Source organism: Neomonachus schauinslandi, chromosome 6, assembly GCF_002201575.2.
Source record: "Neomonachus schauinslandi chromosome 6, ASM220157v2, whole genome shotgun sequence".
NCBI lineage: Eukaryota > Metazoa > Chordata > Mammalia > Carnivora > Phocidae > Neomonachus > Neomonachus schauinslandi.
In genome coordinates, this window is record NC_058408.1 from 56,697,987 (window position 1) to 56,712,813 (window position 14,827).

The 14,827-nt window shown below is 36.5% G+C and overlaps 1 protein-coding gene across 1 annotated transcript in view; it reads left to right on the plus strand.

The window, feature by feature from the left end:
- The window catches only part of NME7 (NME/NM23 family member 7), a 75,332-nt gene that overhangs the window by 38,476 nt on the left and 22,029 nt on the right, over positions 1–14,827 (plus strand). Inside the window, exons 2-3 of the mRNA XM_044916195.1 lie at positions 7,852–7,959; positions 8,736–8,902. Of these exons, the coding sequence (XP_044772130.1) occupies positions 7,852–7,959; positions 8,736–8,902 (275 nt within the window). The remainder of the gene's footprint in view (positions 1–7,851; positions 7,960–8,735; positions 8,903–14,827) is intronic.

Genomic DNA, 14,827 nt, shown 5'->3' on the forward strand with positions numbered 1-14,827 from the left:
CACTGGGGAATGACTCATACCGGAATGCATTTGAATAGATGCAATTTTCATATGCTACACTTTAAAATGACATTTTCCTTTTTTAGGTGTAACAAAATAAGTTTGCAAAAACAATCTGAGGTTTTTCTACATTTGAAAAAGCATACCATCAAAGGGAAATTAAAAATAAAAATTGAAAAGCACTGTATAGCATATTCTGATGAATAGTCAGGTAAACAGTGTGGATTTTAAACAGAATGGATTTTAAGTAAAAAATTAAGTGACTTATCTTAACTGAGTCAACTGTGACGTAGTAGAAGAACAATAAATTCAGAGCCAGGAGTTCTAAATTCCTAGAAATTGCTCCATTGGCTGCTAGATTATAAGGACCATGAAGACAAGGGTGATGTTTGTTTCTAATCACTGTCGTCTTATCTTGACGTATCTGAGTACCTGGCATAGTACGTAGACCATGGGCAAGTGCTCAATTTGTTGAAGAAATGAATTGATGGATGGGAATCAGATAATGTACAAAGTCTGATGGCCTTGCAGATAATGTACAAAGTCTGATGGCCGGGCACCTGGGTGGCTCAGTCGTTAAGCGTCTGCCTTCGGCTCAGGTCATGGTCCCAGGGTCCTGGGATCGAGCCCCGCATCGGGCTCCCTGCTCTGCGGGGAGCCTGCTTCTCCCTCTCCCACTCCGCCTGCTTGTGTTCCCTCTCTTGCTGTATCTCTCTCTGTTAAATAAATAAATAAATAAAATCTTTTTTAAAAAAAAAAGTCTGATGGCCTTGCCTTATGCTTTTCAGTGGGCAAATAGTGAGGCCTATACTGAAACTTGAGATACTTCCTTCACATTCACGTTATACCCTTTGCTTGCTTGTTTTGTTTTTGTTTCTTTGTCTTCATATTCTGATTTTATAGTATGGTTAATAGAAGAGAACTCCAAAGGTTCTAGATGATACATGATATGAAGAAGGGTCTACTGACAAATAATATCTTTGTTGGGTGTTTAGGTAGTTAAACTTTTACATAGTTAAAGAGAAAAAAAAAAAACAGCTTCAGTTTTTCAGTATAATTTAAAATTAAACTATAAAGAAAACTACAAATTAGAAAATTTAATCCCTCTTGACATTAAACAATAACAAAAAATACAAGCATCAAACAGGGTAAAACAGTTCAGAAAGGTGCAAACTGAAAAGTAGCCTCCCCAATCCGCCTCCCCACCCCCTAACACTCCACACACTCCCCAGCGGCAGCTACTTCTGACATATTCTTGAGTGTCCTTCTGGAAAATTATTCCCTACCTATACAGGATTTTAAATTGAGTATTAAAGATTTGGGTCATCATCATCCAAGTTCCTTGGCAATGAAAATGCTTATTATGTTGTTCAATGCTGACCTTTTGCAGTAGGAACAGAACCACTTTTTGGTCGGATTAATACTCTGAGTACAGTTTCCCCACTGTGCATCAAATTTAGCAGTTGTTTACATAATCATCAGCATGTTGTTTCTTACTATTTGCCATCTTGCAAACCACTGTGCTTCCTGCTACTTAACCTCTATATGGCTATTCACTCCTTCTACCCCTTCCCCGCCCCCAGTGCAGCATATGAAAGCTTCTCTTCCATGTTATTGGCTTTCTTCTTTGCTTTGTGGCTATAGTATGTGTAGGGGAGGGAAAAGTTTTCCTTGACCCTCTGAGGGTCCCTGGCTGTGTCTGAAAACTGACAAAGATTAATAGGAGCAAAGCATACCAATTTATTGAAGTTTAATGTGACATGGGAGCCTTCATAAAGAAATGGGGACCTTGAGAAACAGACCTGAGTATTTTTAGCTAGGTTTAATGAAGAGTGGACAGTCATGGAGGAATGTGACAGACTAGGGAGTATGAGGTAAGTGTGGTAAACTGGAGGAAACTTAGCAAGGCCTGTTTGTTGGGATTTTTTCCCTGTGTTCCTTTGTCCTGAGAGATAAGGATGCTTCTTTCTTCTGGGAAGGTATCTTTCACACGAGGGTTTTATGACCTGTTTCAGAGAAGAAGAGGCTTGGGAAAAGGTCAAAGTGACCTTCCTGCTTATGCTGTTTTCTCCAACTCCTTCAGCTTAAAATATTCAATATACATAGGTGCCAGATTTTGGGAGTAGTGTGCCCTGAACCTCATCGTGTAGATAGCTGCTTACAATATTAAAAAAAAAAAAAAAGGACATGTCCAAAAAAAAAGAAAGAGTAGATGGCACATTAGTGATTAGTTAACAAAGTGTGCTTGAGTGTGAGGGATCCTCTTTCTTACTGTGTATAAATTATATTCCAAATGTTCAGAGGAAGGAAAATGATTTGGCTACTTTAAGAAAAAGTCTCTTTGTGCTCTAGTTTGATCTTTGAATGCTCTGCATAAGCCTCCGTCTGATGGAAGTGGAGACCTTCACTGCCCCTGTGACCATGTCAGTGACGTTCTCGTCAGATCTGCGGCCAGGAAATGGATGTGTCCTTTCGTGCTGCTTCAGTGTTAGTTTCTCCCTCTTGAGTCAGCCCTGGAAGTGTGGTCTTATGGAGATAGCTGAGTCACAGCAAGTGTAGCTTCCTGACTTTATGGAAGTCATAGATATTCACTGGGCCTCAGTTTCTGTATCCATAAAATGAAGGGTTCAAACAAAATGATTTTCAGTTTTGACATCATTACCATTTTAATGAATCTCATTAATTTAATGAATCACATTCTTTGCTAGGCTTTGCTCGATTTAGCTGAAAAGTAAAATTTTTTTTTAAATTTCAAAGGTGACTTTGGTTTAGGAGGGGTACTGGTGTGGGTGTGTGTGTATCAGGCAGCGAGGTGAAAGGACAGCCTGAATGGGACATTCAGAGGCACAGTGTTGTTGCCAAGTCAAGAGGTACCATCGCTCTACCTCTAGACATCTTTTGACTCTAGGAAGGAACCAGAAGAAGGAATCTTCTACTGCAAAGATAAATCAGAAAGTTAAGTTTAAATCACATTTGAATACAATTTGTACCTCGCATAGTTGGCCTTTTCTCAGGAAACAGTACTTGCTTGAGAGTTAGTTTCTTCATCTAAATAGAAATTCTGTTACTATTTTAATGTAGTTTTAAACAATCTTGTTGAGATAAATCACAGTTATAAATGAAGGAATGGGTTAATTTTTTAAGAGAGCATGAAGGATTTTTCTTCCTTGTATGTAGATGCTGTTGTGAAACTCTAGGTTAGAATCCAAGAGGTCCGATCGAAGAGCTTAGGCATTTTTTGAAATCTTGTGGACACAGTTTCTGTCTCTTTTTATGAGTGATGCTTATTTATCAGAGATTTAGCTAAGTGCCATGTAGTGTTGCAAATTCTTCCTTCAACATCTAAGTAGGTGGTTGTTCTGAGGGAATTTTTAAAGGTAACACAATTCTTTATTCCTTTCCCATTAAAGTGTAACCTTATCTGTTGACTTTTTTTCCCCTTTACCTTACAAAAGAATTGCTTTTATTATTTTTCTTTAGAGCTCATGACTACATTAGAATAACTAATGCTCACAGTGAAAACTGATTTTATTTATTTATTTTTTATTTATTTTTTTTTTTTAAAAGATTTTATTTATTTATTTGAGAGAGAGAGAATGAGAGACAGAGAGCATGAGAGGGAGGAGGGTCAGAGGGAGAAGCAGACTCCCTGCCGAGCAGGGAGCCCGATGCGGGACTCGATCCAGGGAGTCCAGGATCATGACCTGAGCCGAAGGCAGTCACTTAACCAACTGAGCCACCCAGGCGCCCCTTAGTGAAAACTGATTTTAAAGCGGCAACTTATGGGCAACATAGGATATAATTTCTTTAATTTCCTAGATAACATCTGCTTTATAACATTTTTTTGGTATTTTACACACTGGTGGTATCTTAGAAGGACACACTTCACTGACTTGATATTTTAGGATTTTGGAATTGGGATGTAATTGAAAAACAGTATTTGTTAAATATGGTTGATGTCACAGGGAGTACGATGATTCTTTTATTGCATTTCATAATAACCCATTTCTCTTCTAGATGGTTGTTATAGGCCACAAAACTTGACCCTGTTTAGAATTATTTAGTTTTACATGAGAGAATAGTTAAATAACTCAGTTCATCATTGGATCAGACCCATTGAATGGATACTTTCTTTAATAGTGACTTTTGCATCATTTTTTCATAGGCAGTGCTATTTAATGGGACAAAACATCTGAAGGACTGAAGTTTGAGTTCTGACTTATTTCTTGGCTGTGTAACCTTGGACCAGTGTTCAAATTTTTTGAGCTTTACTGTCCTTGTCCATGAAATAGGGATACTACCTACATTGTCTGTTGTGAGAATGAAATGAGATCATGTCAAGAGCCTGTCACTTAGTTGGTACTCTAAAAATTAATGACAACCATTAATCATGATGATAACAATAATTTTTAGAGTTTGAATGTCACTGATTTGTTAAACATTCTGATACATGCTTTCCCATTGTCTGAGGAGTAGGAGAGGGAGAAGATTCGTTCTAACAGAATAGACAGTGAAAAACTGAACAGAACATCCCTGATTTGCTTATCTACTATTTTAAGAGATTCTTGTTCACTAATATTCATTGGAATTTGAGAACAGGTTGAGCAACTGATGTAGGAGATATTTTCTTTGCTTCACATAATTTGAAGAACACTGTCTACTTTTTACACCCTTTATATTTTTTTGACATGCATCCCAATTCTACATATTTTATATCTCATAAGACACTATTATTATATTGCATGCATATTATTTATTTAGATTTACCCAGATACCCACTGTTTTTCAACCCTGTCTTTAACTCCTTGTATTATCTGGTATCATTTTCCTTTTTTCTTTGGAACTGCCTTTAGAATTTCTTTATGCAGGTACCCTGGTAATACATTTTCTCTTTTTGCTTATCTAGAAATGTCTTTATTTCACCTTTATCTTTTGGAGGGAATTTTTTTGCTAGTTAGAGAATGCTATGTTAGAGTTATTTTTAGTTCTTAAATTTCCACTTAAAAAAAATAGATGCTGGCTCTCTGGTGAAATTCTTCATCTTGATATATTTTTTTATACCATGTTTGTTATTTTGAAGCCTTTGCCAGATAATAAGTAGGCTATTCGTGGATCTCTTTTTATTGTCTGTTTTTTCTTTTGGTTTTCTTTCTTGGTATATCTGGTAGTCTTATTACTGAAGTTGAGTTTCTGGAGAGTCAGGGAGCTAAAATGGGGGAATGTCACCTCAGTATGGTCAAGGACTAAGGGTTGAGTGAACAGAAAACTTGAAAACTTTGTAAGGGTCAGTTTACCCTTCGGTTTACCCGTGCTCCTAGAGTGTAATGCTCCAGGAATTACAACAAAAAGGTTAGAGCAGATACCAGAGATCTCCTCTTTAGTGGGTTTGGACTCTCATTTTTCTCTCTCCATGCTGTGAGGCTACTGAAATTTCCACAGAACAAGCACAGGTTTGAACTCACTTTTCTATAATGTCCTTCTCTCCAGGATCTTTGTCCCTCAAACCTTGGCTGCTTTGGCAGCCCCAGAGTCCAGTTTTTGTCTTCATATCTCTGTGAAATTGGCAAAAGCTCCATGACCTCCTCTGCCTCTTGGCAGCTTCTTAAGGTTCTCAGTCTCTTGTCCAGGTTGACTTAAGACTCAACGCATGTACTCAGGTAAAAGCAGCACAAAGAAGATTGGGCTACCTCAGGAAGCTTCCTGCCTTACTAGATCTGGGATCATCAAACCCTGGCTGCCCTAGAGGCTCTCCAGGGTCTCAGACAGACTTTTTTTTTCATATCCCAGTTTTCTAATTGTTCTTGCCTTGGTTTGCTGTAAGCTACTTTGTCAGCCAGAAACCGTAGTTCCTCCATTTATTTTCTTTTCTGTATTGTGTATTGTGCAAAATCCTATTACCTGTCTCAGAATTAAGGAGTGTGATTGGTTAGTTTTGTGGTTAGGCTACCTGGATGAATGGAAGTGCCAAGTTTCATTGGTTTTTCATTTACCTCACTATCATACCCTTTTACCTTCAGTTAGATATGTGGTCATTTCTTCCATTTTATAGTTTTATTTATTTCAGCGAAGGCAATATTTCAATGATGTCTTTAAGTGAATGAATATTTTAATATAGACAGTAAAAATTTTAATAAGCTAATATTTCCAATTTTATATTAAAAGTGGACTATAATACTCAAATGCATGGTAAAGCCTAAACCTTAAAAAGCTGTATTTGTAAGGACGTGAAAAAAAAATGTGTGAAGAAAGGCCTTCACAAATGTTGTAGTATGTTTCTTAGTTCACCTTTATTTTCTCTTGACTAATAAGCATTATTTAAATGTGTATTTTTGGATGATTGTGGGAAAAATAAAATAGTGTCTTAAAACTATCTACAGTACAGTTTATGAGTATAATCATAAACATAACTAGACATACAACTTCTACCATAAGAATTTATAAGCGAATTATTGACATAAAAGGATCCTATCCATATACCCTAACTAAAGAATCAGGTGTTAAATTTAGAATTGGGAACAAAACTCCTCTAAATTCCTTTCTTCCTTATATGTCCTATATGTCCTCCTTTGCTTATTGTAACGAAGGACCTTTGGGGCCAAGATATTTTTAACAACATATATGATTGGAAGTCCTGCTGAATAATCAAGGAAAGAAGATCAATCTTTGACTTATTTTTTTCATTTTATCCTGTGCAATAGGCATCATAAAAATGCACCTTACAGACCTCCAGCTAGAAGGGGCTTCAGTAACCAAGGGCCCCAGCTACTGTGCTCTGAAATCCTCTGCTGCTTTTGCACTTAAGACATGTTTCCCTGGGGTGCCTGGGTGCCTCAGTCAGTTAAGCGTCTGCCTTCGGCTCAGGTCATGATCCCAGGATCCTGGGATCGAGCACCACGTCGGATCCCTGCTCAGTGGGGAGTCTGCTTCCTCTCCCTCTGCCTCTCCTCCTTGCTCATACTCTCTCTCTCGCTCAAATAAATAAATAAAATTAAAAAAAAAAAAAAAGATATGCTTCCCAAGGGCTGCTTCTAGCCGGCGCCTGAGAGGAGCAGGGAGACTAAAGCAGGCTGGTCCCCGGAAATCAAGGAACTCTTGAAGGCTCACTGGCTCTAGTACTGCCTGCTGGTCTTGCTGATCCTTCCTTAGATTATACAGCGATTCAGGATTATGGCTTTCTTCTCTCTCTCTCACTCTCCTTCCTTCGGGTCTGATTTGTCTTATTGTCTGAATCTCTTCCCATTTTCTCTTATAGGAGTTTCCCTTACAGGAATAGAATTCTTTCAAGTTTAATCCTGTCGTGGTGTCTGCTTCTTGGAGGACCTAGACTAACACATTCTGCAATTTCTATAAAAACATACTATCATGTGAAATTACTAAGGAGAAAAAAGATGTTTACTATCACTTTAATGATGACGGTATTCTAATACTGCTGGATTCTTAAGTTTAGGAAAGTTAAAACTTTAATTGAGAGCTAGCCTCTCAGTTTTTTTCTCATAACAGTTTATTGTCTGTTTATATCTAAATTTGCTTTCAGAAGGCTGAATTATTACAGTAGACAGATCAGGAGCTCATGTTCTAAAAAATTGTTAATTTACTCAGGATGATTGGATGGTTATAAAGTATTAAGCAGTTTATAAGTCATCTTTGAGCTAACTAAGGATATTTAATCAGAAAGTAGAAAGAAATATTTGAGGATATGTTGATAAGTAATATATTGTTGAAAGCAGCATAATAAATAGTAACAGATTTATTTGTTACAAATATTTGGTAAGTCTTGCTTTCAATTTATATGATTTATACAAGAATGCTTATATTTTATATGTTAATGTTAAAATTCTTCTTTCTTTGCAGAATCATGGTGAAAGATTCGTTTTCATTGCAGAGTGGTATGATCCAAATGCTTCACTTTTTCGACGTTATGAACTTTTATTTTACCCAGGGGATGGATCTGTTGAAATGGTAAATGAGCCTTTTTTTTTTCCTTAAAAGTTAGCAAAGGGAGTGAAGATGGGAATAGGGAGAAGAGTAGGATTGCCTTCTATATAGTTGCTCTTGAAAATACATTATATACATATGTATGTTTTTTCTTTTTTTTAATGGGAATTCTTTTTTTGGTATTATAATTCCAGTACAAGAAGATAACTTTGTGCCTTTATCTTTAATGTCAAATAGTAATTAATATTTTTTGGTTGGAAAACTGAAGTGGGATTATTCATGTTTTAGATTAAGCAATAGTCAATAAGTGAATGTTATAGATAAAGATTATCATGGTCCTAAATATGTCACCATTATTGAAAGCTGTTATCTCTACAACAAGTCAAATTGAAGACAATCAGGTTAAGAGAGTCCCACTTATTTTTTTTTTGTCTCTTTATTGGCAACCATTTTACAGGTAGATCTCTTTGGTATTGGCACTCTGTGTAGGCAAGAAAGCAGAAATTTGGAATTTTTCTGGGATTTCATAAGCACTAATTTGCTGAAATGATTTAGCAATAAATCTTTTTATTCCTGGTTTTTAAAGTATTAAATTTGTAATAAGTTTTTGTGTTATTACTAGATTGGACTAGGAAATACAGAAGTTATAAAAGAAATTATGATTTGTATTTGTAACAAAAATGAAACAATGTAAGCTATGTTTAATAAAGCAGAATTAAGAATCATTTCTAATTTATAGTATGATTAACATTGTCTATTGATAATTATATGTCTTATTGTGTTGTTGGTTTTGGTTCCAGCATGATGTAAAAAATCACCGCACCTTTTTAAAGCGAACCAAATATGATGATCTTCACTTGGAAGATTTATTTATAGGCAACAAAGTAAATGTCTTTTCTCGACAACTGGTGCTAGTTGACTATGGGGATCAATATACAGCTCGCCAACTGGGCAGTAGAAAAGAAAAGTAAGAAAAGCTTTTCTTCATTCTTAAAACATTGTATATGTCTTCGTACAAAATTCTAATTTCTTGTTTCTATCTTGTGTTTTTTACAGCATAGATACTTTTCCAATTCAGTGACCCAATTCAGGGTTATGACATTTTTAGGATTTTGAGGAGTAGATTCAGCGACTTGCTCTTCACTCAGATAACAAAGCGATGCCTATAGTCTTAAGCAATGATTATTTTTTGGAGGAAAAAATGCAAACTTTTTATATGCCCTCATCTTTCTTCATAACATGCATTTAACTGGGAACTGAAAATGTTGGAACATAAATAGTATTGGTGTATAGAATAAACCTGGCTTATGGGGAAAAAATAGTGAGTACCATAGCAGGGAAGGCCCTGTGAAGGTATTTGAGCTGGATCCTGAAAGATAAATTGGATTTTTACCCAGTTAGATCAAGAGCAGGGAATGCTGGTCACAGGAATACGTATAAGCAGAGGTTCAAAGGCAGAAAGTTGTATGTCGTGTACTGGGAAGAGCCCATTTTTCTGTTTGACTGGCTTGGTGGTTAAAATTTTTTTAAAACTGGGCGCCTGGGTGGCTCAGTTGGTTAAGCGACTGCCTTCGGCTCAGGTCATGATCCTGGAGTCCCAGGATCGAGTCCCGCATCGGGCTCCCTGCTCAGCGGGGAGTCTGCTTCTCCCTCTGACCCTCCCCCCTCTCATGCTCTCTCTCTCTCTCATTCTCTCTCTCAAATAAATAAATAAAATAAAATCTTTAAAAAAAAAAATCCTCTCACCTTTAAAAAAAAATTTTTTTAAAACTTTGATTAGTAAAATAGTCTGAATTAGGATGGTAGCAGTAGGTCTGAAGAGGAAGAAATGTGCAAGATTAGCAGAAGCAGAGGGATAGTAGTAATGGTAAGCACTCAGTGATGGCTAGCTATTATTATATCAGGCATGGTATTAAAATGATCTGTATGGGTTATCTGAGTCCTGTGACAACCTAATAAAAAACAAAACAAAACAAAAAAAGGTACTATTATGATTAGCTTCACTAATCACTCCACTAAGTAGATGGGGAAGTTGAGGCTTGGAGGAGATGTTAAGTAGCTTGCTGACAGGCAAGAGGAGGGGCAAGATAAAGCCCCCAGTACAGTGTAATTTAAGAATGGGTGGATTTAATCATAGGAGAATGGAGAGGACCTGGAAAATGGTTGCCCTCTTTCTGCCTCAATCCATTTGCATGTCTTCTGGCACCTAGCACATCTCCTTACACGTTACAGGTACCTTATCTGTGTTAGCTGAATGGATCAATGGATAGCAATTTAGAACTCATTATTTACTCTTGCCTTTTTAAAAAATTTCCTCCCTGTTTACAAATGATGACCTTTGATCTAGTTGACAAAGATGTTTTTGTGTAGATTGTTTGTAATGAATGTTGTCTATTCCTGAGCTTTATACACAGACATAATATGTGTGATGAATATTGACTGATCAAGTGAAGAAAGAATGAGTACTACAAAAACAACAACAAAAAAGTAACATAATTATGATACACAGAAACTTACCTGTCTTGTTCACCTAAAGACCATTATTGTGATGCCTCAAACAGTAAATTATTCACAGGGAATGCCCCACAAAAATGTGTTGAATGAATGAAGGAAGGAAGGAAGGAAGGAATTTACATCACTGGAAATAGTTATGTCTGGAAGAAGTGCTGGTGGCTGGCCTCTCCAGCTTCTCCTTTCCTCCCGCGGCATGCGTCTCCTCCTCCGATACCCAGAAGCTGCAGCATGCGGCCTTCCAAGCGGCCCTGTCTCTTTAGTCTTCTCCCCATATTGTTTGTCAGAGCTGCATTTGTCATCCTGACTTTACCTCAGTTCCAATTTAGAAGAGAGACAAAAAATGTTGGAGATGCAGCTGAAAATCAGGCTATACTGAAAACAATGACTTTTTTACTAATATTTTTCTTCACAATGTCAGTTTTCAGTATTACTAAGGTGGCATTTTAATTTTCAATCTCTACATTTATGAGTTTGCAACCTTCTGAGGCTAGAATGGCTGTATTTGAATTGAAATTTTACTTCTTTTGTCATCTTTGTTGGCTTCGGTTTCAGTGGCTTATATATTGTATTGTCTTGGGAGATTCCTTGCATTGTGGAATGATTATTGTATAATTAAAAGTAGGGACCACTGGTAGAAGGTAAGCCTATCTATATAAAAAGCTCCAAATACCTTTTAATTTGATAGGGAAAAAAAATCTGTCCAACTGTCTTTTGAGGTCTACCACCAAAATAACTAGCCAATTATATAATATCCAAGTAACTCCCAATAGTAATATTCTTTCTGTGACTTCTTTACAAGCCTCTTGTAGCCCTTTTTACAAGTCCTTTATAATTCTCAAGGTGGTTTGTGCTCATTGTGGATATTAGTACACAGGTGGTGATGGATCAGAGGGGTGATGAATGTCTCGTGTAAAAAGACCACTCCCAGAATAACTCTGAAATGGGGAAAAAAATTTGAATGTTAGATAAATAGGAATCTCTCATTGTTATGGGGTCTAATGGTGAAAGTCTATGAAATTAAGGAAACATCTACCATAATTCCTTTATTTGCAAGTAATAAATATTTATAGTTTTAAATTTTTTGAGCACATGCTGTATGCGGAGTGCTGTGATAGGCACTTTCCATATGAGTCTCAGTTCAAGACTACTTTAAGTTTTCATTTAAACTAGCGTAAGTAAATGAATTAGGGAGACAGGGTTAATAGGATGACTCAATCAAAATAAAACAATAATGCCTGTAGCAATTATGATTTGTAAATATATATATATAAATTCTACTTATTTATTTTTTGGGCTGGGGGTGGCGGGGCAGAGGCAGAAGGAGAGAGAGAATCTCAAACAGACTTCACGCTGAGTGTGGAGCCTGACCTCACGAGCCTGAGATCACGACCTGAGCTGAAATCAAGAGTCGGATGCTTAACCGAATGAACCACCCAGGCGCCCCAATATATTAATTCTATTTGTCTAAAGTGAATGTCATTGATTCTATTTTATAGAGCAATTAAGTAACTTGGCCATAGTCACAGAGCTAGAAAGTCAAGAGAACCAGTAAACTTTGTTGCATTTGACTCAAACTCATTCTTTATTAAGCCTCTAATTAATATGTTGGTAAATATTGTTGAATGGGACTGATTTCAAAAGAGGAGGAACCAAAGAATGTGAAGACATTTTAAATATTTGGGCTTTATAGATATAATTAATGAACACATGTGCAGTATTATATTTTTACTGACTTAAACTGTTCCACCATTTTCTCGTTTTTTTTCCCCCACCATTTTCTCTTTTGATTCTTTCTTAACTGCATGTGGGCTAGTAAATCCAGCAACCATTTGGCTGATTTAAATAAACTTCAGAATTCACGTTTAAAAAATGTAGTTTCATTTAAATGACCAAAAAAGTAGGTATATGGGGAAATACATGTATGTCTATCATGATCCTATAGAAATAACCTGTATGTAATAATTATAACTTAGTCTTGTTCTCAGTGTGTATCAAGGATAATTTATGAACTCAAGACATCCCTGTTATATTCCTCATATTCAACTCCTTTCTTTATACCAGAAAGAAATAGTAGGAGGAAAAAGTAAAATCGATCTCTTTGGTGCCCATCAGCTCATTTTGAGGCAGTTATGCAGAAAATTCAGTATAACTCAGTTCAGCTCTCAAACCAGCCTTGGCTTTCCAGTTCCCTTAGATTACATTACAGACATAGGACATTTGACTCACATTTCTACTTCTTTTTTTAAATCTCTTTTTTGAGTTAAAATTGACATTAAAAAGCTGTAGCTATTTAATGCATACAGCTTAATGACTTTGGAGATAAGTCTACACCATAAAGCCATCACCACAATGAAGAATATAAGTCTGTCTATTACCTCCAAAAATTTTCTCCTGTTCTCTTTATTATTTTTTTTATATTGATTTGTTTTCTTTTTGTGGTAAAAGCACTTAACATACAATTTACTCTTTTAGCTAATTTTAAATCTATTTTTTCTTTTTAAAGCTCCTCAAATCAGGGACACCTGGGTAGCTCAGTCGGTTAAGCAGCTGCCTTCGGTTCAGGTCATGATCCCAGGGTCCTGGGATCAAGTCCCACATCGGGCTCCCTGCTCAGTGCGGGGCCTACTTCTCCCTCTGCCTACCGTTGTGTATTTCTTCAATTGTTTTTGTGAACCTAATGGCTCATTTTTATTGTTCTATATAATCAGTTAACAATTCGACTTCACCACTTTTGGCCTTTTAGTAGTAGTATTTTTTACCTCAGACATTCTGTTTGGGATTATTATACTTTTGCTTAACTTAGAATTTCCCTTAGAGTGTGTTCACTGATGGAGAACTCTTTCAGCTGAAAATGTCCTGATTTCACTTATATTCTTGAAACTGCCCTCTTCTCTATGTCATATGTTTTTGTTGTTTCTCTATGCTTTATTCTGAGTTTGTTCAAAATTCTTTCATCAGTTGCATCTAATCTTCTGTCAAACCATTTGGTTCTTATTTTCATTTTTGTATTTTTATCACTAGTGATTCTAATAGATTCTTTTTCAAATCTAACTATCCATTGTTGATAGCTTAGACTTTCCTGTTGCCTGATGCTATTTGCAGCTTGCCTTTCAGTCCTTCCTTTAGCCATAGTTTGCATGGTCATTTTACAGTCTATGTCTGACAGTTCTAGTAGCTGAACTATTTGTGGGTCTCTCTGTTTTGTGCTGTGTCTTCTGGTTCTCCCTCATGTTGGTCTTTTTTATTTGTGTGTGTGTGGTTATCTTTGTGTGGTGATGATTGTCATGTGTCTGGATGTATGTGGATGTGTATATGTGTGTGATATGTGTGTGTTGCGCATTTATATATGAATTATTTGAGATACAGGATGAAATCACCTTCTAGGGTGGAATTGTGTTTGCTTCTGAGTGTTGCCTGGAGGCATTAGCAGTCTGGATGATCTGTACCTGAGTGTAAAATAGGAAGTTCCCAGACTACCTAAGTGATGTGACCTTGTGCTGCCAGACCATGCAAGGCCTGGTTCTTTCTGATTCACCCTTAGGGTATAGCCTTTGGTCCCAAGTTATTATAGGGAGAATCCTCTCTTGGGTTCTCTTTCCCTTTCCCGGTGAGGTGGTACAGATTAAAGTTCAGATTAGCCAGACAAAAACAATGCTGGTCGGTGCAACTTTCGTTCTCATTTTTCTGGGTCTCCATTTTTCTTTCACATTTGTACTCATAATTGTTTAGCATCTAGTCAATTTATTTTTGCTTTAAAAATATTTTAAAACTATCTTAGCCACCGTTTTTAGTTTTCAGTGGAAGGGTTGCTCTGAATAACTTTGCCATTGTTGCCAGTCGGGAAAGCTCTGGCTCAGTGAGGTTTCCTCCAAACCACAGGTGCCTCATCTGAGGCTATTTTCCTAATTTCCTTGGGGCAAACACAGTCTTCACGCTTGTAAAGAAAACGTAAAAGAAACCACAAATTTGGCTTTGTGTAGATGTTTTAGAATGGGTTTTTATATGCTTAAGGCCAATATGCATAACTTTTGAAATATTTACTTGAATTAATATAGATTGAAGTTTTACAAATCTATTCCTTTAGGTGGATAGCATTCAGAGAGTCTATAGCACTGCGCTGTCTAGGATGTTTGTTATACAGTGTCTTTATCCTGGACGTATTTGCTGCAATTTTTGCCCTCAGCCTGTTGGTGTATGGAGAACATATTTTTTTGCATAGCCCTGTGAAAACTGTTATTTTGCAGAATTCTGTGTTCTGAGTTTGGCAAAGGCTGGCCAAACTATTTTCTCACTCTCCATGGCTAAGAAGTTGTACTGTAAAAGAACCGTTTTATATATATATATATATATATATATATATATATATATATATATATAT